General features: G+C 29.6%; 2 protein-coding genes across 2 annotated transcripts; one reads left to right on the forward strand and one right to left on the reverse strand.

Moving 5' to 3' along the window:
• The first annotated feature begins 1,219 nt into the window (after positions 1-1,219).
• Positions 1,220-2,498, forward strand: LOC100500348 (uncharacterized). Its single transcript, NM_001249752.2, is given in 4 exon segments — positions 1,220-1,414; positions 1,549-1,622; positions 1,720-1,818; positions 2,178-2,498. Coding segments are annotated over 4 exon segments (390 nt in total). The 5' UTR covers positions 1,220-1,253; the 3' UTR covers positions 2,234-2,498.
• Positions 2,499-2,704: 206 nt separating this feature from the next.
• Positions 2,705-6,491, reverse strand: LOC100797433 (probable methyltransferase PMT27). The gene is made up of 8 exons (XM_041006632.1): positions 5,456-6,491; positions 5,112-5,261; positions 4,477-4,747; positions 4,244-4,354; positions 3,976-4,150; positions 3,585-3,851; positions 3,301-3,507; positions 2,705-3,215 (listed from the first exon to the last, which is right to left on the reverse strand). Exons 1-8 carry the CDS (start codon positions 6,383-6,385, stop codon positions 3,008-3,010), a joined length of 2,319 nt encoding a protein of 772 aa, XP_040862566.1. The 5' UTR covers positions 6,386-6,491; the 3' UTR covers positions 2,705-3,007.
• Positions 6,492-27,317: the final 20,826 nt, after the last annotated feature.

The following is a 27,317-nucleotide window of genomic DNA, read 5'->3' on the forward strand; positions in this document are numbered from 1 at the left end:
AGAAAAATAAGATAGTTAAGTGTTTTTTAATCTCAGCAATAGTGACACAAAAACAATCCTGCAAAAGAGGTTTAATAGTCAGATTCAAAAAAGATAGTTTGTCATCATGTAACCAATGAATTTAAACAGACATCTAAACATTTTTGGTTCAAAATCAAACAACCGACAAGCATATAGGTCGGCTTTGAGTAAAAAAAGTAAAACTTTGTTAAAACCCCAAAAAGTTCGGGTTTTGTTCCTCCTATGGTAATTTGAGTGGAACATGATTAATGCATGGCTGGTTGAGAACCTGTTAGAAGTTCAAATCATATAGTAACTCTAAGATAGATATATAAGATGGATAGAAAAAAATGAATAAATTAGATTGGATTTCATGTACTAATTTTCAATCTAAGCAACAATTCTAATATATAGCAAACAACTTTTTGTTATGAACTTAAATAATTTGAGTGGAACATGACTAATGTATGGCTGATTGTTAGAATTTCAAATTATATAATCACTCTAACATAAAGATATAAGATGGATAGAAAAAATGAATAAATTAGATTGAAACAAAAATACTAATTTTCAATCCAAGCAACAATTGTAATATATAGCAAGCAACTTTCAGTTATGAAATTAAAGAAAACAACTCAAAACTTTATGCAAAATTAATGCTCTGCTAGTAGACTTGTCACTTGTTTAGCTCTTCTCTTTCAGTTTACCAAAGTAATATCTTCATTTCTCTCCATTTTGTTCTTGCATCTTTTATCCACTCTGAACCTTCGTCTTTTACTCAATCATCAACCGGATTGCTTTTAATAACTTCTGTTTGAGTCAATGCTCACTTTTATACAGGTCCTACATCAAATTTTACAATTGAATATTCCATTGATCCTTTACCCCTTCACCTAAATCTGTGCAATAAACATCAAATTCCATTTACTAACTTTTTCTAAAGAAATATAATTGTACTGTTGATTATAAAAAAGAGTAATATTAACAAAAGATAAGCAACAACAGCCAAGGACTGTATGTGAAAAGTTCCTATACTATAAGATAATACCAGATCAACGGAATCAACTCAAAAATTTCCATGTAAAAAGTAATCTTAAAAGTGTCATAAATTTCAAAGTAAAATGATAAATAAGAAAATATACCCAAAAATGTCATTTTGACATTTGATCAAAGACCCGTTTAGTATTCTTATAATCCCCCCTCCCTGTGCGTGGGGAGCATCTTCTTTGTATTGAGCGTGGAGAAAGAGAAAGATGATGAGGTTAAGGTGGAGTTTAGTCGTAACGGTCACGTTCGCTGTTTTGCTGTTTTGGATTGGATCGCTGCAAGTTCAAGCCTCTAATTCTGTTTCCGCCTTCGTTCAAAACGCCATCTACTCCAACAGAATCGCCGTTTTCTCCAAATCCTATTGCCCGTACGATCCTTCTAATTTCCCCCTCTTAACCAAATATCACTTTCTTTCCTTCACTTTATTTTATTTCATTTTTTTCCAATAGCAGTAATGGTTCCATAATTAGGGTTTTGCTACTGTCTATTTCATGTTGGTAGCTACTGTTTGCGCGCCAAACGCTTGCTTGCTGAGCTCAATGAGAAACCGTTTGTGGTGGAGCTCGATTTGCGAGGTATTCCATCCTACCTGCCCAATTTCTGTGTCCTGTTAAAAATGTTATCGTTCTTCAAACTTTTCACTACTCACGGTGGCTTTTTTTTCCCCTGTAGATGATGGGTATCAAATTCAGAGTGTTCTTCTGGATTTGATAGGTAGAAGGACAGTCCCGCAAGTATTTGTGAATGGCAAACATATTGGTGGATCAGATGGTTAGTTAGGTCTTAACTTTGCTGCTTTTATCTATGTGGGTGTTTCATTTCACTTTGGATCACTCACAATCACATTGAAATACTAATTTACGTGATTTTAGATAAATGTTTATGTTTGGTTCCACGTTTAAGGAGTTGACTTGGGAATCATAAATCACGTCACTTCAAAATTAATTTTACAATGACAAATTCAGTCTAAATCAATTTTGCAAACACTCACACAAACCCACAATATCTGTTATTCTTGTTTGTTATTACCTAAGGTTTACCGTTAACCCTCATTCTACTTTCACTTTGCATTCCCTTTGTTCGTACCACTCACATAGTCTTGCTACTTTTTTGCTGTTTTTGCAATTCAGATCTCAGTGCTGCCGTCCAAAGTGGTGAATTGCAGAAACTTCTCAGTGCAAGTTGATGGTGTACTAGAGATTTACGAGCACTGACATCCTTCATGGATAATGAAGTTGTCAAGCTTTTAGAAGCATAATATGTTTTGATGCCTTTTTAGTTTTCTGGGTATTTAGGTGACAGCGCGTATTCTTTAGAGGAATAGGATGTCATTCTGCTTAAAATCAGCTTGAATTCTTCACATGGAAATGTAGGACTCTTGAAAGGTTGAGCTCTAAAACATAGAATCCGAGCTCTAATTGGTATATTCTACTTGTTTTTATATTTTTTTCTGGTTTAACAGTTGATTAATAGTGAATTTCAATGTGGTTGCTCGTATCTTATAAATTTATAGATGGAAAAAAGAGAGTGCCAATTTATATTTCTCCTTCATTATTGTTTTGTTGAATCGATCTCAAGTCATGGCATGATGACATCAAGGTGTCTGAAATATTGCTTCCAACAGAAAAATTACGGGCGTAAGAGTGAACCAAGATCGGGCTGCCTTCTCTTATGAACTATTCAACAAAATAGTTCTGTTTTGAATAATTTAATTAAATGATTATTTACTAGTCCTGAATGTAAGCACAGAACAGAATAACAAGGCAAGTTATATTGACAACTAACTATCTAAATCTTCTTGGAGGTGCAGTCGTATATGACAAGTAATAGTATGATGTTTTCTGTATAACTTTTTATGCCATAGAAGGTGGATGAGAGACCAAATACACGTTATTGCCACTGCGCAGCTTTGTTTCAAAGCACACCTTGAAGTAATACTGTTTTTTTCACTATCACTTCATCAAGACAAAGCTATAGAATCAGGCCGCCATTTGCCTCTCTTTGCACAGAGCATACCCTCTTGTATTTTGCTATAGATTATGTCCCAATGCAGAGACTTCAACAAAGTTTCCACTTCCCCGAGGGTGGTAGATTCGTCACGGACAACCAATTTACCTCCCGGTCTGATTATTCTATCCACCTCTGCCATAACAGCAACTAATTTGCACCTGAGAAGCCAAAATAACAGAGAAACAAATCAAAATAATGCAACTTCTCTAGTATAAGTGAAAAATTGTTGAAGGATCACACTACTTCCATCCATACCTTTCTTTTAGCTTTGAGAAAAGATTATCTGCATGCAGTAGATCAAAAGTTCGTGGATACGTATTGAAGGATTCACACCAGTCATGATATATCCCGAAAAGACCTCTCTCAAATATGATGGGAAGTGTGTCCGGAGAATCTACGTTCACCACATTGAATACCCAGACAGGAAGATCCCTCAGAGCAGCCGCAAATCTGCACACATGACAAAGATTGAGTATCGCATATTAAATAAAAATGTATAGTGGTTGTAAACCAAGTTGAACCAGTACCCTCCATAGACAGCTCGCATGTCCATGATATTTCTCACATTAGACCAAGTTATTCCAGCGTTGCTCAACTCGTCAACAACGTTTTTCCATCGTTCGTTGTCTGCTACAAAATCTTGAGGAGCTGGTTTTCCATAGATCCCAGTCTGCGAGTTGTTTAACCAATATGGGGGTTTGTGTAGTCGACGAGGCCAAGTTTCAGGCCATTTGGCTCCTCTCTCAGCCTTGTCTACAGGCACCTTGTGTAAGCATGCCCGCAGAGGTACATACCTGAATATAAAATATATTTAGTAAATCAATATTAGAAGCAATGTTATATATTTCACTGCTCAAATCAACTATGCAAAACATGTCAACGCCACTTTGTCAATTTCCCATGCAAAAGATTATGTACCATGCAGCATTTGGATCATCTTCATCCTTACACAATGGAGGTTCATTTTTCTCCCTTTGCTCGTAGCATTCGTTGGAAGTGGGTTTGCGGTAAACGGCAGCACCAACTTTGTTCAGTCCATCCTTCTTGATAGTCACAAGCTCCCAACAAATAGACTTAGTTAGAGAGGTCATTTCTTGAAAGAAAAAAAAAAGTTACCACAAGTCAGTGACTATAAAATAACTGAGTTAGTTATTATATTCTCAAAATCAAAGATATGTAATCCTACCCTTCCATATCTCTACATCTTCTTCAAGCTTCTGGTACACAGGAGTAGCAGACCAAACAAAATAACCTCCTGGTCGCAAAACTCGATTCAATTCCAAAAGCAACATGCCACCTGGAAAAGAGTTTCACATTTCTTAGTAACTATATATGGTTTAACACAAAGCTAAGCCACTATGAAGATTCATTATGAAATGAAAAAAATCCAAATTCGAGACAAGTGTTAATAAAACCAACCATCTAGATGCCAAGGTACTCTACAACGTGCACAATGTACAAGATCAAAAACACGACTAGGGAATGGTAGCCTTTGAGACCCCATGACAGCAGATATGGCAGGAATCCCTCTTTCAAGGGCAAACTGCACCTGTGCTTCATGTTCATCTTTAGGTGCAAAAGACATTGAAATAACATCTCTTTCAAATAGAAAACCTCCAAAACTACCAACCCCACACCCAACATCCAAGATCACCCGAGTGCGCTTTCCCCATGCAATATTAGGTTCAGCCTGCACGAGTGAAATTATAAAACTAGTTAGTAGAAACTATGATTTATTAGCATTGTTAGTTAATGAGATTCACATTTTGACCTTTGTATGACCAAATAAATGTTGCCTGATGGATATTAAGTTCTAACAAATGTAACAGTTAAGAAAATAAGAAAATATTAACGGTATATTCTCTAACATACTTATTTCAATACAGTCTCTACTATTACTTGAAATTTATGAAAAATTATACTATTTTGTACGTCTCACTTTATATTTAACATTCTTATAATCTCATAATTCTTAATAAATTTTATCCAATAATAAAGAATGAATTAGAAAAAAAGAGTTGCCAACACTCCTCATAAAATAAAGTTATGATTACCTCTTGAACAAAATCAATATAGTGGAGAGCTCCATGAATAAACTGAGTGCCACCTCCAGGGAATGTCAAGAACTCTCCGGTCACTTTCACCCAGTTCTGGTGTCCCTTCACCTCTGCTAGCAGTTTGTGTGGTACGTTGTGGTACCATATCTATTTTTAAATACAACCATGCAAAATTATTAACCATGAAGATATATAAAAAGGACCGACTAAGTGTGTTGGACATGTGAGTTATAACTTATAAGGTTGGCTTAGTGACAAAAGAAGAAACAAGGGAAAGATGGTAAGTTTAATTTTTCCCCCTAACAATTAACATTTGCCGATAAAATAAAATAAAAAATGACCTTATCTCTGCTGCTAGGCCACTCGATGGGTGTTTTGTAACCTTTAGGGATTGGCACAAGGCAAGTAGGAGGGTCCTCAGGACAATGCCTTTCCCTGTGTTCATAGTGTTTTGTGCTACGCAACTTTTTCAAAGCCTTTTCGTTGTCCAAACACGGTATATAATCAGCACCTGTAGTGACATTGCAGAGATACCAGGTGTGACCTTCAAGCTTGTCATCGCTGTTTGATTCAACCGTCTGTCTCTTGTTTTCTTGTTGTGATTGATCAACTTGTGTTGACCACGGCTTCTTTGACTTGCCACCTTTCTTCTCTGGTTTTGGCCCCTTTGAAGCCGTATCAGAATCCTGTTGTGACGTGTTTGGTTGCTCTTTGTTTGCTTCATCTTCCTCCGGTTTAGACCCTCCTCCTCGAGTGTCAAAACTTTGAACATCTTGTTGCTCCGCGGCGATTTCTTCATCCTTTTTCTCAGGCTCAGAAATTCTCACATCACTGTCTGAACCGGATTCATGTATCACAGCTGTGATTTGTTCTTTTTGAGTTAACGAGCTTTCCTCAGAAAGCTGTGAGTCACTAATGGCAATGTGCTGCTTCTGTTGCTCATTGTTGGAATTTTTATCATCGGCTTTAATGGCATCATCAGGAAGATGGCCAGGGTTGTCTCCATAGACAGCAGCAGGATTGACCTTTCCTTTTCTTTCGCTTTTTGTGGCGGTTTCTTCGGAGGAAGAGAGTTCATCATTGGTAGTTGCAGAGGTATCTATGGCGGTTCGAGTTGAGGTGTATGCGTCGCTCTGTGTTTGAGGTGACACTACTGGGTTGGAGGTTAGCATCCACACGCCAAAAACACATAGTGCGATGAATACTAATATTGTCGAGGTTGATACGTAAGAAGGTGAAGAAGACCTCTTCCGTGTCTGGAACAGTGCCATATCATAACAATGTGGTGTGTGTGTGTGTGTGTGTGTTTTTTCAGAGGCAAATTAATTAAGATGGGTCTGATGTTGTTAAAGATGTTGAACGTGAGTCTGCATGGAGTTAAAAAGATTCATGAAATTGAAGTTTATTGAAGTGAAGATGGTGAAAAAGAGTGGGAAATAATATTGTGATTGAAAGTTGGAATGCAGGGATGATCCAAAAGAGTAGGAGTAGGAATTTGTTAAGAAAGTTTGGTTGTTATCTTACGAATTTGACAACATAAAGAAACTACGTGAGGCTTTAGTCTCGTCTTACATTTCAACCATACTCTAGCCTTTGTTTCCGGAGTAAACTAATTTAATTGCAGTTTCAAAATAAAACAAAACAAACCGATAGAGTGAGAAACATCCTATTACAACGTGAACTTTAGTTTTTTTTTAATATATATATATATATATATATATGGTGCATCAAATTAATAATGTTTTTTGTTTCGAAAGATTATATAGATAAGTTATATTTGTTTATTTAATGAATTTTATTTACTTTATTTGTTTGTTTGTTTGATTATTTATATATTTATTAATTTGTCTTAATTTTTTTTTCTCCATTTGTGTTTCGGATTTTTAGTTTACTTATCATTTATTTATTTTACTAAAAAAATACAAAACAGCAGCCAGGTGTGAAGAGACAAAATGAGAGTGTAAATAGAATTGCACAAACTGAAAACCCAAAAGATGGCCATCCAATTACAGCTTGTTAAATATAATGGACCGAAGGTTATCGCTTTGCACACCCATTAAATTGCTGGCACACCTAGTACAAGATAGGCAATTCCAATATTGTCCTTCCGTAAAATTAATGGCCCATATCGAACATGTGACTTTTGGATTATTGGCAGGACTCTCTAACCAACTGAGTTAACAGACCAATTATGTTATAGAATAACCAATGTCGCTATATATAATACTAAAAATTTTAATGTATATTGAATGCACATGTAAATTTAGATAATAAATTTTGTGACAATTAATTTTGATCTAATAATTAATTTGTTTACATGTATAAATTTTTATGAAACTTATGATTTTTATTTAAAATTTATATATGTAAAAAATACATTATTAGATCAAAATTAATTGTAATAAAGTCAAAAAATACATTAGTAGATTTATGTTAATAATGCATTTTTTTACATATATAAATTTTTATTAAACCTATGATTTTTATTTACAACATGTATATGTAAACAAATTAATTAATAGATCAAAATTAATTGTCACAATTTATTATGTAAATTTGCATGTGCATTAAATGTACATTAGAAAATTTTAGTGTTATATATAACGACATTAATTATTTTATAATGTAATTGACGTATTAACTCGGTTGGTGAAAGTGTCATGCTAATAACGTGAAAGTCACATGTTCGATTCTTGCATCGGCCATTAATTTTGAATTAATTACGGATTGTCAATCCATATCAGGCTTATGAATTCGCAGCCTGTATCAGCTTTACGAAATAGTAATATTGGAATGGTCCATCTTGTGTTGGGTCTACCAGCAATTATCTGGGTGCGCAAAGCAATGCCCTGGACCATAACGCTGTAGTAGGTTTAAGGGAGCCATTCCCAAATATGACTGAATATTTGAGTTATTCTTTCTATACCCAACAAATTTCTTCTACACCCATATTATAAAATTTTCCAACTTTAGGTAAGGCCAATCCGTAATCCATATGGACCCATATGAATTGTCATATGAACCCATTTGGATTGTTAAAAATATGTTTTATGGAATAATTTTAAATTAATGATTCATGCAGGTCTTAAACTTGTGATTTTCGCGTTATTAGCACGATACTTTAAGCAACTGAATTAATAGACCAATTATGTTAAAAACTAATTAACATCGATATATATAACACTAAATTTTTTAATATATATTTAATACACATATAAATTTATATTATAAATTTTAAAACAATTAATTTTGATCTAATAATATATTTTTTATATATATATAAATATTTATTAAATTTATATGTAAACTTATATTTAGAATTTATATATATATATAAAATATTATTTTGATAATTTATAATCCGTAAGTCTGATATAGATTGACAATTCGTATGTATTAAATGTAAGGGTATTTTTTTTCTTTTATTAGTGGATGTATTGAAAAAAATGTTAAATGCAGAAAGAAAATCGCTGTATATTTTAATTCATTTGAGCCCATTTCTAGATATGAATGGAATTCGAAGTTATGGGCTATTATTGAAAATTTCAGTACAAATAAAAAATTAAATTAAATATACTTTACATGTTTTAGAAATACTGTACTATTTTCTTGTATATATACATATAAATAAGAAGAAAAACATAATGATAAAAAAAAGAAGAAGAAAACCACAACATCAGTGTCTGATTATTAATGTATATTAATGCAAACGAGGTTGATGGTTAACTGCTTTGGTTCAGAAGATGGTCGCAAATTCCGTGGACATCTCATCATTATTATTATTATTATTATATTAAATGATGACAAGGATCAGATGTGTGTGAGAAATTTCCAAAATGCAAAGTGTGGCTGGGTACTTTTTTTAATTTCCCCGTTTAAAGCGATTGTTAGAGTCGGGCCAAACAAGGACCTGAGTTATAGTATTTTTAAGTGAGGACCCAGGAATATGCATAAGGACAAAAAGAGTAATTTGTCCCAGATATGAAGATGACGGACTAACCAAGTGCTTTTTGGGTTCCAATTGAATAATAATGAACAATTGAATGTGAGCCATTCCTCCCTTCCTGTATCTGGCTATTCCTACGGACCTTTCTCTTTCAGAAGCCATTGCTACTTCAGTGGTGGAACGTTGTAAGCAAAACAAACCACATGCACAAAGTTCCCGTAGCCACACAAAATCAAGTGTGCATTTTCATTTTTGCGTTGATTAATTAATAGTTATAGTGGTGTGTGTGTGTATATATATATTAAGACGTCACCAAAAGATACTTATTTAATTAGTTCGTACGTTCCTACATTCAACTATTATAATTCATTTCAATCAACTAAAAAACAAACTGCAGAAACCACCTAATCTTATTAATTGATTATGGGCCCAATATGATACATTTTCAAAATATAAAAGGTTGTATTGTTACTTTCAATCTAGTAATTGTCTTATTTTATTTAGAACATGAGTTGTGTTAATTTATTCAATTTGTAAAATTGTTTCACTTCATTACAATTGAAGAGTTATCTTTCTTCAATCCGATCGTTATAAATAATGCTTCATACTAGTTAATTATAAACACCAACATACGTTACTTTCAAAGGTTAAAATAAGATAGCTTTTGTAAATAATGCTTCAACATAAGCTAAAATCAATATATCTACCTCAAGGTTAAATAAGATAGCTTTTGTAAAAATTAAGTATATAAGTTGGGGTTTAACTTATGAAAAAAGTTTAATTAATTTTAATTTTTTTGAGTGTGTATAAAATTTTTTATCTAAACCTGACTATTATACATTACTTTCCATTAATTTATCTAATTTTCTTCGATCATTCCAAGATTTATTTCCACCAACATCATATAATAACTGTGAAATTTGAGTTAATTTGATAGTCAATTTTAACTAAGAATTATTGTAATTTCTTTACTTTACCTTTGTTTTTAATGAAATAATAAAGAAATTAATATTTTTGTAGTTTTTAATTAGCATAAGTTAAACAAAAGAAGATTTCAAGTGTTTTGGAGGAAGATTGATACAAAAACTTTAGGTTGCGCTTAGCGCGAAAATCCGTGCAAAGCGCAAGATCGCGTGAAAATTAAGTTACCTTAAGCTTATAAAAGGAGTAGGAAACAAAGGAGAAAGACATACCGATATCAATCCATACACACCACTCGAAGACTGAGAGTTCTCTAATGAATACACCCTAAGCCTGAGTATCTCTAATAGGAAAATCCCTCTTTTTTTGTCCATTATCTCCTTCTCTTCCTTTATGAATCTCTCTTCTTCTATCCACATCAGCCCTTAAAGTGTAAAGTCTCAACTCTCGTGATGTAACTCTTTCTTATTATCTATTTAATGTAATTATGTTTCTATTACTCTTTTATGTGCTTAATTGTTTATTATGGTATGACCATTCATATAGTGTTTAGGGGATAATGCATTAAAAATAATTATTTTCTAAAGAACTAGGAAATAGTATTTAAATGAAATCATTTTTAGAAATAGAATGATATTCGTTTAGTCTATTTCATGCATCTCTAATCTTAATGTGATTTATTATTTTTATTTTTGCAAAGGAATTTGGGAGAAAAGAATAGATAAATTAAGTTCTTCATGCAAAAACCAAAGATAGAATGTCTTAGTATATGCGAGTGGAAATATTATTAGATAGAAAAAAATCTTTAACACTTCATCACAAATAGTTTTGGCATGTTAGGCGCGAACGTATTTGCATTCTAAACTAAATTATCATTTTATTATTACATTTATCTTTTACTTTTCTTATCTTTAAATCTTTTATCTTTTCTATCTTCTTTTTTTATCTTTAAATCTCTTATCTTTTCTTTTAAATCTTTATCTTATTTTCTATCTCTCTTTATCTTCTATTTTAAATTTTTTGCTTGTAAATTGGGTTTAAATTAATCTAAATACAAATAAAGTTCATGTAAATTTGACACTCGGACTTTTGAGGACAATTTAATGCATTTACCAATAAGTTAACATCCTATGCATTAGAACTTGACTACCCAATATATTTGCTTCATCTATTTTATTTTATTTTTTCAATAGAAATATACTATTGTACCTTTTCGAGTGTCTTTTAAGGTGTTCATATACAAATCAAGGAAGATATTAAATTTTCTTGTTTTGCATTTATTAATTTATTCAACAATTAGTTTTATTAAATTTGTTAATTCAATAAATTAACTTAATATTTTTCATCTATTAGTATTAACTAATTCTTTTTAGTTATAAATCAATTTTCTGTTTATCAACCTTTATTTTTCTCATGCCTAACCCTAATGTTCCAGCTATACAAGTTAAGAGGCGTATTGATATATTCTCCTAAATATTTTTAATTACTAAAAAAACATATTAAATATTTTTATGTTGTTGATATGATAAATATTTTTAAGTGAACAAATATTTTGTTTTGCCAACTTTTTTTTTTTTGTTTTTTAAACTAATACACCTAGTGAATAGGGAAAAATGTATTTTAAATTATGTTATCTAAGTACAGGCACGATAGAAAGATATTAGACGCAAGTGAATTGTATATTTTTTTAATTATAGAGCACGTTTAATTAAATAGTATCTCTATGGATGAGCTATGTACAAATAGTTGATTTTGCTGCATGGAGTAGTACTGTAGCACCAATGTTAAGATTCTAATTAGTTAAGTTATAAAAGTTGTGCGTGCATGTAGGCTATGGCATATTAATCTTTAAAGTTTGTGTCAAGACGCAGGGTATATAAAGGCCTATAATCTCAAATCTAGATCCTTAATTAGCTTTATTTTTTAATTATTTTTTTAATTTGAAGAGTTGAAATGGAAAACTTTCCAGAATTCTGCGAGCAGCAGAGTGGGCATATAAAGGCATGGTGAGCTAGGATTGATAATCGGTGTGTTTGGTTGAACCCACCAGAAAAATAAAAAACGTGTGAAATTTACGTGAATATAATCTCATATATTTTATATTTAATTTTAATTCAAAAATTTATTTTATTTTTATCTTTTGACTTAATTATAAATCTTATCACACAATTTTTTATCATTATTTTATAAATTTTATCATTCAAATTTTATTTAGATTTATCAAAATGGATCAATCAAACCCACACAGGTTCATAAATAAAAAGATTGAATTGATCCAATTCACTTTCAAGTAAGTCACAAAAATATCAACTTGATCTACCATGGGTTGGTGAGTTAATTGAATTGGCTCACCAAATTGATAAAAATAAAATAAAATAACTTTAAAAATATCTTCCTTTTTTAAAAAAACAAGTGACATTTTTTTCAACAAAAACATTCAAATGATTGAAATACAATTAGACAAATACAACTAATAGGCAAAATAACAGATGTCTCAGATAAAATGACCATTCAAGCATTTAAATACAATATTATCATTAAAGTAGTCATTCAAATGTCTCAAATACATAAATATCATTCAAAAGTCTTAACAAACCATAATCTTAAAATAAAATTCAACCATACAAACATTAGTCATGGTTCAACAACATTAAAATCTTAAAATTAAAAAAACACCAAATTGTCAAGTCAACATACATAATTGAAATTACTCATTACTAAACAAGTAGAACACTTAATTCTAAATTTCATCATCCAAATTCTGAAATGTCAAAATGAAATTGTAGTCATCTTAATCCTTAACTAAATAATAATATTTTCCTTCAAACAAAAAGTAAATAACAACATTATACTTTTAGTGGGTTAGATGGGCTAACCAGATTCGAATATATTTAATCTATAGGTTAAGTGAGATAGATTGAGTTTTTTTCATTACTGTGAAACTCTTGTTTTTTTTATTCTGGCCCAACCCAGAATTATGATGAGTCGGGTTAGTTTAGTTTTATTTTCACAAATTTTATCATTTTAGTTTTTAATTTGTGTATTTTATCACCATTTATGAATTTTTACCAAATTACATGATTTTAAAAATTATTTATCAAAGATAGATAATTTTAACAATGGTAGTAATCATAATTGATGTAGAAAGTCACTTTTCTACATCGGCTATAACAGCAATCAATGTACAAATACATAGAAAAATAAAATTTTACATTATTATTTTGTTGCTAACGTGATAGTCAAGTGCACAAAAATAAAAAATTTAAATAATAAAATTTGTAAAATTTTGAAAGTCGTGAAAAAAAATTGAATAATAAAATCCATGAAATTATGAAAGTTAAATGATAAAATTTACAAAAATAAAATTTAAATAGTAAAATTCACAAAATAATAAAAATTTAGTGATAAAATTTACAACCAAACCTTTTCTATTTTATTTTCATCCTCTAAATCTCTAAATCAAAGACACTCCTAATTCCTAATGAAAAACTCATATCTTATCTTGTGGCCCACGACCAATAGAACTTCATTTCATTGTGCTGTTTTGAACTGTGACAACCACATCCTGTTCTCTTGATGAACTGGTTTCCAACTTGATCCAATGCAAAGCTTGTGCAGATTCTTCCCCTTTAATTATTTTTCCTTGCTTCTTTTTCACATGGAGAATTTATATTTATATATTTTTTTTTATAACAAAGAAAGAAATAGAAAAAAGAAAGAGATAATAAGATAAATAATGTAATGGAAAAATAAATATAATAATAATATTTAATGAAAACATTGTAGAAAATTGCTTTGTAAGAATATGCCATTTTTAATAACAACAAAATAACAAAAACAAGCGTTATATGACCTAATGGTAATCAACCAGACCTATATATATGACTAGCTTTGGGGTCACTCATTACCGAAACTGAAACGTTACTAATAATGTATAATGTATTTACTTAGTGCAAATTAAAGCAGCTACAAGGCTCGTGCATAGAGCATCTTTCTTTTGAACCCCGAAATTACTTGGCTATAGGTCAAAGTTTAATTTGAAAGGACAGAAAGGAGGAAGTTAAAGGAAAATAATAATTGGAAAGGTAGCCACACCAAATTGGTCAGTCATTAACTTATTATTAGCTAGGTTCTCAAAGCAAGCTAGCCTCTTTTTCTTTTTCTATCCGAAACTTGATCCTAGTCCCAACAAGCAATTAGTGGGAGACACAAACATCTCTTAAATTCAATCTACATATGAACATTGATTTGTCCTTAAAGTCTTCCAATAATTTGCTCGATATAACTGTGTACTCTTTAAATAATAAGCAAGTTTAAATAGAGGAATATAATTATTAAAAAGAGAACGCCAAAGAGATATAGAACTTTCATATTGGCATTATGACGATAGAGCACATATCATATAAAATAATCCAAAGGAGGGTACATGCAAAAAGATTGATGTAGCCATGTTACTATTTTGGGCGGTGCATCACTTTCAAATTGCGCTAGACCAGAGTATATATGGATGGTACTAATAAGCTGCTTGTCCAATCGTGGCAACTGCAAATTGATGGAAATTCCGAAGGGTCACATAAATAAACATATCTCAACCACGTTCCCAACCAATAATAAATTTCTTCCTTAATTTATAGTATTTTTCATTTGTTAATTAAGTCATTTTTGCTTATGCGAGGAACATAATCAAACTATATGATTGGAGGGGTCTTAAGAGATAAGATTTCTTGAGACAATAAACTCGAGTGGTGACACATTGTTGATTGTACATAATAGAGACCCAACGCAAGTAGAAGATAACCTTTAAGGCATTTAATAACGAAAATGATACTATGCAGTTTTGGAACTGTAACAATCAATTTGATGATCTAAAAAGATTCTCCCCCTTTCCTGCATAGGATGGATGTATTACTATTACAGTATTTAGGCCTGCTTATGTTATGCGTGGTGTATTATTTCATTTATGTGTACGTAGGCGTGCACCCAATTCTAAATGTAGTGGATACTGAGCAGGGACTCTTTTTTTTAGTCTGTGTAGTCTTTTCTTCATCACACACACACACACACACACACACACACACACACACACACACACACACACACACACACACACACACACACACACACACACACACACACACACACACACACACACACACACACACACACACACACACACACACACACACACACACACACACACACACACACACACACACACACACACACACACACACACACACACACACACACACACACACACACACAGATATATATATATATACTCACTGAATCTGACGTTGGTTTCACAAATCTCAGGGTTGTGGGACAGGACACAAGAATTGGGGCCTAGAAAAAAAATGGGACACAAAACCTTCAACATTAAGCCATATGTATGTTCCTTTTGGAAACCACTTTATCTGGGTTTGCTCTGATAGTAGCTCAAATCTTAACAAATATTGGGTAGGAGATTACAAAATTATTTATTCCAACTTTTTTTCCAATTATTTTTTATCAATGAGCGAACAAAAAAACTATCTTAATTATTCTTTGGCTCATTATAAACTCAATGGCCTCTACTCTAGTAAACTACACAAAGAGTTAGTTAGGTCATGACACTCGCAAAAATATTCGCCATTCCATCTTGTCTATTCAACCCCAAGAAATGATCCCAACTAATTGGAGCAACACATGACGTATATATGTTTTTGGAATGCGGGAAAAAGTAAATTATGTTAGAGACTAGAGAGTGAATGAGGATATATAAGAAGTATATATAGGAAGACCATATAATCATATCATATCATAGAATCAATATTTTCATATCTCAATACCTATTTGTATATGTTTGTAGCACGTGCACATGCGCGCGTATATATATATATATATATATCTTTTCTTCAAAATACGCTTATATACAAGACACGGTTTAAATCATTATTTATTTTTCTTGTATTATATTCCATGCATGTGCTAAGTGCTAAACAAATACGTCAACCCTTGGCCGATCTGCGTAACAATAATGTTCCAAAGTAGGAAGAATCATTGAAACTAAAGGGCGAGTTCCTCTTCTTGTTCTTTTGACTAAAGCCTGGTTCCGGAAGTGACATTTGCATCGACTTTCTTAATTTGCTTCCCACATGATCAATCTAGTAATAATGAGCTGCTCTTCATAAAGCTAAAAGGTAAATCATCGAGTCCACAAAACCATAATTGGTCCAAAAATTAGTTAGTAGTTTAGTTAATTAGTTCAAACTTTTGAAAGTCAATAATGACACCTACAAGTCTTTAAGCTTCATTTAGTGTTTAGTATTGTGGGCATTCCTTTGGCAGAAACAAGACGTACAATTCTCCTTAAAAGGTAATTGAATGTCAAGTTTTTAAAGTAGTTTTATATTTAATATGTTTGGTTCTAAGAGTTCACCTACCTAATAAATTAACATAATCGTACTATCGCTTACTAATTTCGTAAAAGATTACTACTAATTAAGATGGAGTATTAGATCAAAACTCATAACATTTTTATGTCCCCACACAAATAATTACGTCTTAGCCTACAAGTCATGCAAGTATTGTAACTGCAATTTTCAAAACCCGCCATTAAAGTTATCTTGAAATTTTAGGTAAGCTGTGCATAGAAGGCACTAAATAATTTACCAACGTTTATGAAAGTTACAAGTGGCTACAAGATCTGAATTAGTGCATACATCATCCAACATCTTTTTAAAAATATATACTTATTTTTTACTATTAGTTGAAAGTAGTTGCTGAAAATCATTAAAATTATACAGGTTTTATTTCTTATTTAATGAATCCCACTTATGATTTTTTGTAATTTTCAATTACACTTTAATAAAAAAAAAGTATGTATTGAAAAAAAAATACTCCGTAGTACGTATATTAAAAAATGTGTTAGCGCTACTCTTTAGAAAAGATATTGTTGGTCTTTAATAGTTAAATTGAGTTATTAACTTGTTCATGTTGGCTCCTTTAATTGTTTTCTTTTAATATAAATAAATTTACCATTATCTTACCCATCTCATCGATAAAGGTCACAAATAGTATTATCTGTTGCTAAGCATTTGATCCTTGCGTAGGACCAAGAGGGCCACTTCATTTAAAAGGTAAACGATGTATATATAGAGTGTAGACACTTTATGCTATTTGAAACATGTAGAGATAGAAAGGAAGATTTTTTTTTTAGAGAGATGGATTAAAGTAAAGATTTTTTTTTCATAAGAGTTTTTTCACATATATAGAGTTTTTTTTTCACAAGTCATACATGTTTTTTTTTTCTCAAACTTGAGGTCCGTTCTGTTGGAAAAATATTTGAGTTAATTGATTTGCTATATTGTGGATGTCCAGATCATTATGTGGGTTTGTATTCATGCACCGGGCATGATCTGCACGTATAAAATAAACAAGCACAAGAGGTTTTCTATTCAATCTCAAATTTGAAAATTAACATCTTATTATTACTTGAGCTTGTTTGAATTGTTTTGGTAGAGATCATGGATGGATAATTATATTTCATTAGAGATAGCCATGCTTGAGTTGGATATAAAAATTACGAATGATAAAAAAAAAATCAAATATTAAACGCTTGAAATTGTTATTATTCAACATTAATGAATTATTCCAATATTTCTTAAATGAAAATATAGGTTTTTGCTTCACTACGTACTTCTCCATATCCAATTATGTATTAGATTGTAGGCCAATATAAGCTATGATATAGTAGTATAAGACAACCACATAAACACCTAGTTTATTTTGTGGCCCAACGTAGGCTGTTTTGACTTTTTACTAACATCGAGTTTTTTGTTTTATAGGTACAAGTAACACGCGATTTTAATGAAAAGTCAGAAAAGATGAACATGTTGATTTTTCTTTTGGCAATAACGTTTAAGAATGGAAAATCATTTCATTCTAAAGTCGAATCATATTACAATTTTCAAAAAAAATAAAATCCTATAATAGTTATTTTAAGTAATTTATCAACAACAAATCTACCTTTTAAGAAATATTAAAATCAGAGCATATATATTGCCAAAAGAAGAAAAAAAATAAACATAACGGATTCTTCATTCTTTTCAAAATAAATCACATGTAAATGATATAAACACAATATTATTAACAATTAAGTGAATAATAGTATATTAATTAAAACCTAAATAATAAACATAATAGTTTTAAAATATTGTGTTAATAAAAAATCAAAACAAAAAAAACCATTGACATTTCGTTTAATCTGATAATGTCTCTCGCGTCTTTCTCTTTATCCCCCTATCGAAAATGAGATTCAATCCATTGACTTCTTTCTTCAAGAAAAAATATTAAAAATCACGTTATGCACGTTATAAGTTAGTTCTATTAATTATAGTGTTCATATCCATAGCACAGCGATAGAACAAAAAACAAACCAAGCCACACCAATTCCTCTCCTCTCATGACTGTGGTTTGCATATATTTTCACGTAAGTCATAACATCAAAACGTAGTTTAAACGTGGCATAAAAAACAATAAAACAAATAATCAGTAACAAGCTAGCTAGGTTATCTATAAATTCATTTAAGCGCATTTTGCCTTTCACGCGTATCCAAGAGACTGGCATTGGACCAAGTGAGCAACAACTCCAAAAGGACCAATCAAGTCAGTTTACTCGTAAAAACTAGTGATGGCGTTTGATAAAGAAAAAATTGTTAAATTTAATTCTTTTTTCTGTCTTTCATAAAATGTAAAATTCTTTTCGTTAAAATGTTTTTTTTTCCTAACACATGAAAATATTCAATTTCATATTCAAAAGTAATATTTATAAAATTTTTAATATCATTTTAGTTCTTATAAAATTGAAATGTATTATTATCTTTTTCTTTCAAAGTAAAATTTATATATCTAAACCTACTTTTACATGATAAAATAAATGTAAAAATTATCACATTTATATTTATATCCGTTATATGTATAATATAATTAATAGATCATAGGTTTGAATTTATCCAATCTCACTTTTGGATTAAAATCTAGTATATATCAATTTTGTGATAAAAAAATATACTGAAAATTTTGGAGGATAAATTCTGATAATTTCCATGAGGATTTTTTTTTCTAGTAGCAATTCCTTGAAAATCCATTTGCAGGCGATAACTATATAATATATTAAAGAGAAGGCAAATTGGTTATTACTAATAATTGACAGAGATGAGAGATGGTACGTGGTTTGTATGGCAGGAGGGGTGGGACCAAAGAGGCGAGAGAGTGCATGTGATTGTGATCTAGTTACTTATCATCAGTACTTTGGATTATTTGTCCCCCTTATTTGCTAGATTTCCTTCCTGCCACTCAATAAAGAAAGATCTCTTTCATCTGAAACCGAATCGAATACGAAGGAACGCGTGAGATTTTGATCACTTCTTACATTTTTTCTTTACAGGAAATATATTTTGAAGGGGTAGAGACAGTAGTGACGAGGGAGAATGTAAGAAAGAAAGACAAGGGCAAGGCAGGAAGCAACGAAATGTTTTGGTTACATATGTTGACTTCTCCACACACCACATGCTTGTTCGGCTGTTCTGTTCTGTTCCCATCAAAAGCCCCCCCTCCCCCTTCATTTATGGCTCTGACTGTGACCTCTTTCGTCTCTTTCCTCTCTTTCTCTCTCTTCACTTTTGGAAAAATGTAAGTGGGGTGGGGTGGGGGACTCAGAACTGCGAAGGGAAAAAAAACACAGCCATTCACATTCACTTCACTAGCCAGTTCTGGCTGCAGTTAGTGAAGAAGAAAATTACGGCACGCATACATACAATACAACAATTCCCTGCCTCTGTTGGAATGAGATGAGTTTGCCATAAATAGAAGTTTTCTTAATACAAACAAACCAGCCAAATGCATGACAATTCTTGTGTTATTTGCTGCAATTGGCTTTGTGTCACTAGAAGGGAGTTAGTTAACTTTGGGATTGGTGGCATCTTTTGGGACCCAGGAAACGTGTACATTCTACACACCATAACATCTCTCTAACTCAGTTTTATTTATTTCTTTATTTAAGTATGTTTTTAAGTTTCCATAAAATAAGATGAATTCAACGTCTACACATCCTATATAGTTGTGTAGTAAAATTTTCTAGATTCTTTTTTATAAATGGATAAAAATTACTATATTGTTTTATGTATTTTTTTAATCAAATTAAAATATGAGATCTGATTAGATAATACAAAGTTAGTTTTTTTATTCCTCTGCATGTTATATCTCTACAAATGGTATCCCAATTCCGCAATTCATGTTTATGGATTATGTTTTATTTTTTTACTATTTACAAAAGTCAAGTCTTCTTAAGGAAAAATTATTGTCAGGTCTGGAATCACACGTCAGTTATGGACCCACCAATCACCTTGTAACACATGACATATTGAGATACACATTATAATCGTTTGTTGTTACCAAATATATTTTAAACACACTTCACTGTTTAATCATATCTTTGAATATAATTTTCCAAAAATGAATCAATATCATCCTTAAATGAAAACTTCTTGTAAAGTCGATAAAGCTTATAAAATAAGATACAGGTAACTTAAAAACTAATTACTACATACTTTTATATTTACACCACTTAATTAGTAACTTTCTGAACTTATAAGAACTTTCTGAATTCATATATAGAATTTTATAAACAACAAATTAGTGAAATAAATTAGTAATGTATTAAATATCTTAGTTTAGTTAATCAAAATAACAAGTTATATATTTAAAGCAGATAAAAATTGATTTCGTTAATACGTCAAAAAAACTCAATAGCTTGAAAATGCCACAACAGAAATTAAGATTTTTTAGGTAATACTTAGAATGTGTCAGGTAAAATAAACTTATAAGCAAGAAATTTACAAATTAGCTAAAAGTTTATACGTTAGAAGTTAGGATTTTAAAAATTGAAAACTTATAAATTAGTTTATCAAATTGAAAGTATTTAGTAAAATTAATTAATTAGAAAAATGTAAGATACCATTAAAGTATGTATGTATATATATATATATATATATATATATATATATATATATATATATTTGAATTTAATTTTAACCCTTTATCTTCTTAAAAATTAAATAAAAATTTTCAATATAAAAGAACGGTAAAAATTTGGTGACTATGTAATATAAATTTAATGACGACGTTTTTTTTATTCAGCAAAAAAACGATTGTGAATTGGCCATTAATATCATCAAAGATGCATGCTACTATCAGTGGATGTGATGGCGAAATACACAAGATAAAATGTGATATCATTAATAGTCACAGTACAAAAATGTTACACTCTTTCCCTCTCGGACTCTCTCTTTTGCACGTGACTTGTTGAAATTTATTTGTTAAAAAATCATCGATTTGGTAAATTCCACATGCCATGAATCTCCTGATTTAGATTTAGTAGAGGACAATAAAATTGTTAATTTTTAATAAATTTTAATTAATCATAAAATATTTTAAAAAATGTGAGAGTGTTATTAACTCTCTATTAACAAGACGGACTTAGAAAACTAATTTAAGAAAAAGTTAGTAACTTATAATATCTATCAAATCTTATATACCAGGTATCTTACAGGTATCTTAAGAAGATATTAGTAAACTTACAGAAATAGGTTAGAGATTACTATTAAAATAAACTTATATATACCAAGTAAATTTATTTTGGTCAATTATCCATCTCTCTATATATTACTTAAATTGTAGAAAAAATAAATAATTATTATTGTCTTCAATATGAAGTTAAAAATTACTAATACTGTAGATAAAGAATCTTTATTTAAATCATTGTAAAAAAAATTAATAATATTATATATTAAGTATTTCAATACTTTTTTCTCAATACTATTTATCCTAAAATAAATTATTAAAAGGTTTTGTTAATCAATATTTAGTACTAAGATTCTAAAAAATGGTTTAAAAAAATCAGAGAAACAATGTCCAAGTGACAATGATTAATATTTTGCATGATTACAGAATTGAAATTGTAACTAGTTTTGGACTTTTTACTCCATATTCTTTTCAATTTTTTGCTGTGGTTATAACTCATAGCACGATTGCATGAATGGGGAGGTGAGCGATGTGAGAGTCCCAATAATTGTTGTGCCTCTGTCTCCTCGAGCCCAGTGTGTGCTCCCACAGTTGACTACCTCCTCTCTGTTACTTTATGGCAAACATAGCCAAATAGCCAAATACAAATACTTATGGAAAATTTTATTTTAAGACTAGTTGATGCGATAAAAACAGATTACTAATACCATATTTAACATATTATATTATATATATATATATATATATATATATATATATATATATATATATATATATATATATATATATATATATATATATATATAAATTACATAGCTTATGGAAAATTTCTTTTACATAAATCATATATAATTTTTATTAATAAAAAATTCATTAAAATTAATATAATATATACTTTTTAAAATATATCAAAATATAAATAATTTAATTATTTTTTTATTGTTATTCAATTTTAATAAAATTTGATAAAATTTGATACAGAGAATCTTAATAATATATAGTTATATTTTAACCATTAAATTGATAAAAAAAATATTTTATATCAAATTATAAAATAATATATTAATTGATTAAGTTACACTCAACGCAATTTAATTCATTCTATATTTCACAACCTATACAAAAAAATTATTCTATACAAGTTATAATTATAAACAATGTTAAAATTCTCAATTATATCGGAGACATAACAACAAACTGAATACCTTTATCCTTCCCACAACGCCAGTGTCCCCTACCACCAAACAACTTGCATTCTCATCAATCTCACTTTCTCAGAGGGTGCGGCCGCTTGTGAATTGAGAAGTAATTGTGAACTTGAATCCTAAAAGAATCATACAAATATCACATTAGTATTATTGAGTAGCGAGAGAAAGAAAATCTATTTAAAAAAGGTGATAGATTGCTTTTGATTCAAACACTCAAATTCACATGCAATACCTAAGATAAATCCAACAAAAAATAAAATATGAGAGACCCTTTTGATCTGAAAAGAATGCTGAGTAACGAAAACCCAGAAAAATTGAAACTTATATATTATTCAGAAAGATTTGAATCCCAAACAAATTTTTTTCTCTCATATTTACACCCATTACAAAAGAAACCAACCCGAAATCCCCAAGATCCAACTTAAAACAAAACTTGAACCAACAAGCCAAAAGATGAGACACCAAAGACTCATTGAATCTTATTTTGATTAGAACAAGAACTAGACAGTCGAAGAAAAATACAAGGATTCAAAAAGACAACAAATGCAACTTTCATTTACCTTTGTTCCATTGTGTTCAACAACACCTGCGCCCACACTGCCAACCCACAACCATTCCTCAGCAAAACCACAACGTTGCGCTCCTCAGTGTCGCCTCCCTTCTCTTTGACATCGAGATTGAGGTGGCAGTTTTTTCAACTTTAATCATAACCAACGTAAAAATTTCTCAATTTTGCCAGAGAAATAAAAACAAACTCAACATCTTTATCCTTCCTACAACACCCACACACCCCACCACCAAACACTCAACACCTTTATCCTTCCCTTTTTTTACAACTGTATTCGATTATATAATATATAATTAATTTAACATATTTTTAAAGAAAATCTTTCTTATTTTTCTACTTTTGTAATTAGACAAGAAACGAGAGAATTAAATCATGTTTTTACATCCAATCATAAAGTTTAATGATCGTGTAATAATAATATAAAATAATATAAAATAATTTTACACTATTAATTAATATAATATCTGTTAATATAAATTTTGACTTAATGTTGTAAAAGATAATAAATTTACCGTATATAATAATATTTTACACTATTCAATTCCTACATAATTTATTTTCTTTCAAACATTTTTTTTAACCAACAAATATTTAGGATTTTTAATTTAGCACCTAACTAGGTTTTCTCTAACAAAATTGACTCATTTTAAGAAAAAAATGTCTCCACACTCACAAACATTATAAATGCATCGAAACTTGCAAACATTTTTCAATTTTTTTTACTTAAATTTTTTTATGAGAACTAGATATAAGAACCCTTCAAAGTCAAAACATGTTTCAAAGTTCATTTAACACTTATAAAATTTCTAGATAAAAAATACAATTTGAACTAACATATCTTTAGATAGAACATTAGAACTTAAGTTAATTTTTCACAAATTTTAAAATGGTAAATAGTTATTCTCGTTAATTAATGTATATAATGCTAACAAATTCATCCCTGAAAGATAAAAATTCAAAATTTAGTTTCCAAAAGTGAAAAAGTGTAATAAATCTATTCATCCGTTAACTTTCGTTGTTACCATTAATGAAAGAGTTTACGTGATATATTTAGAGACGAATTTGTCAACGCTCTATACATTTAAAGGCGAAAATGACTACTTATTCAAAATATAATTTAATTTTCATCTCTCCTCATTTTTTAATCGTTGCAAGCATAACATTACAATAAACACTTAAAAATAGGAAAGTAAGCATAAGTTAAAACAAATATAAAAATAAACATAATATGTGTGTTACTCTGAAATTTATATTATGACAACATTAGGTAATGACAAAATCAAGTTGAGTTACATATTTTTATAAGGATTAACTTAATGGTTGTACATTTTTGTTTGAGTCTCATATTTTGGATAAGTTATTGTTACATTAGAAATTTCAGAACAATAGACAAATTTTGTTTATTAATCAATATTATGTTTATTATTATATTTGTTCTAACTTATGTTTGTTTTCCTATTTTTTCAAGTGTGTCACTACCTAATGTTGTCATAATATAAATTTCAAAGTAACAGGCATATTATGTTTATTTTTATATTTGTTTTAATTTATGCTTACTTTCCTATTTTTAAGTGATTATTGTAATGTTATGTTATGTTTGCAATGATTAAAAAGAGGGAGAAGATGAAGATTAAATTATATTTTAGGTAAATAGTTATATTTGTCTTTTAATGTGTAGAGCGTTGACAAATTTGTCTCTAAATGTGTCACATAAACTCTTTCATTAATGATAACAACGGAGGTTAAAAGACAAATGAATTTATTATTCTTTTTTCACTTTTGGAGACTAAAGTTTGAATTTTTATTTTTCGAAAATAAATTTGTCAACGTTATACACATTTAGGGATAAAAATAACTATTTATCCATTTAAAAATTCAAACTTTAAAGAGATAAATGTATTACGTATAGTCGTATATCCAAAAAAATAATGTCTCCACACTCACAAACATTGTAAATGCATAGAAACTTGCAAACTTTTTTCACTTTTTTTTTCTTAAATTTTTTTAGGAGTTAGTTATAAGAATTCTTCAAAATCAAAACAAGATTCAAGGTTCATTCAATACATATAAAGTCTTAGATCAAAAATAAAATTTGAACTCACATATCTATAGATAGAACATTAGAACCTAAGTTAGTTTATCACAATTTTTAAAATTCAAACTTTAAAGAGATCAATGTATTGCGTATAGCCCAAGCTAACACGTGAGGGATGTATGTAGTTAACTATTTACTACCTTAATACTTTCATCCGCGTTCTTTTAGTATTGATTCGTTCGTGAAATAAAAAATTACTAAACTACGCCAACAACTAAGGTAGTGCACCTAAATTAAAATATTGAAGGTACTTTTACCCCCAAAACTATATATAAACATTGCAATTTATTCCCGGTTGTTTAGTGAGAAAAGCGTGATTAAATTGATCCAAATCACGTTTTTAATGCATTAAAATGAAGATTAACATGTGTTTCTTTTATATACTTGAGTGCATCTAAAAAGGAGCTATCAATATTTATAAAAAAAATGCGAGAAAGAAAAATGTTATTGATGTTTTTTAATTTATAATTTTTTTTGACAGAACTTGTAAAATAATTTTAATTATTAATCAGATTCTACATTATTTTCACTGAATAATTTAAGACCATTTTCAATCAAAAGAGTTAATATGATTCTTTCTTATAATAAAAAGGGTTAAAAATGAATTATAAAAAAATGTGTCATTATTTCATATTTTTCTAACTGTAAACTTCTGTTATACGGTCTAATTTATAGCTCTTTATTTTTTAAGATCTTGGGGATGTCTGCAACTCTCCACCATAGAGTTGAATTACTATTTGCTACTGTAGCAAGCCAGCTGTGATTAACTGATTATTTGTAAAGTTGACAGCGACATATTACCCTGGTTGAAATTAAAACATATGGTACTCGTTTTCATGTCATTAATTAACACAAACAATGAATGAAGAGTATGTATACAAAGGCCAATTTAGTCATAAGACAGACATTGATAGACAACGCCTTCTGTTCCGTACCAATATTGTTGCCTTGATGATGGACATATGTGGCCCGTGGGTGACACTTGACACAGATTCAGAGATAGATGGATGAGGGAACATGTAAAATTTTAATATTATTATTGAGTGTCTTAAAAATATTAATTAATTTTTTTTTAATTTGTAAATTATTGGAGAATGTAAAAAAATTCATGAAAAACATAATTTTATATTATCAATAAAAAATACTCTTAATTACTTAACTAATACCCTTTAAGAGTTAAGGTACTTGTTATTATTCGCCTTCTTTTAAAGCTATCGTTTTCTAACTCCAACTACATATATAGTGCTTACATGTCAATACATCTCGTAAAATTGAACAAGAATTTCTTTCATTTTTTTTTAGTAGAAAATATATCAGCATGATAAAAAAAATATATCGGTTATACAGAGGGTAATAATAATATTCGGCTCGCATCCTTTCATACGATGTAATATAGGTATAAAAAAAAATATATTAAATATCAATGACTTATATTTTGAAAACATTTTTTCTCTAAAATAATTTATATTTTGAAATGGAGGGAGTAATATATTAAAAAAGAGAAATAAAATATAAAAACAAAAGTAAATAGTAAAGATGTATGATAGTAGACAATATTGTTAAATACTAAGTTGTGATGTATGATACGTTTTTTTATTGATAATATAAAATGTTTTATATTAATAATGTATTAAAATTAAACTCTAAAATTATTCACACAAAAAATTAAACTCTTTAGCACTGAATTTTGATGTCATATTAAAACTTAATTTTGGTATAACTCAACCATACACATTGATTCAAGATTTATAAGATGAAGATCATTTATTATTAATATACTTTAGTTTGATAATATTATCTCTGATTGATATAATATTTTTAACATAAGTTAATTTATGAATCTTCAACCTAAAAGTTGAATTCACTTTATCTTTAGATTTGTTTATAACTATTTTGTTCT

This window comes from Glycine max, chromosome 11 (assembly GCF_000004515.6).
Source record: "Glycine max cultivar Williams 82 chromosome 11, Glycine_max_v4.0, whole genome shotgun sequence".
In the NCBI taxonomy this organism is placed as follows: Eukaryota; Viridiplantae; Streptophyta; class Magnoliopsida; order Fabales; family Fabaceae; genus Glycine; species Glycine max.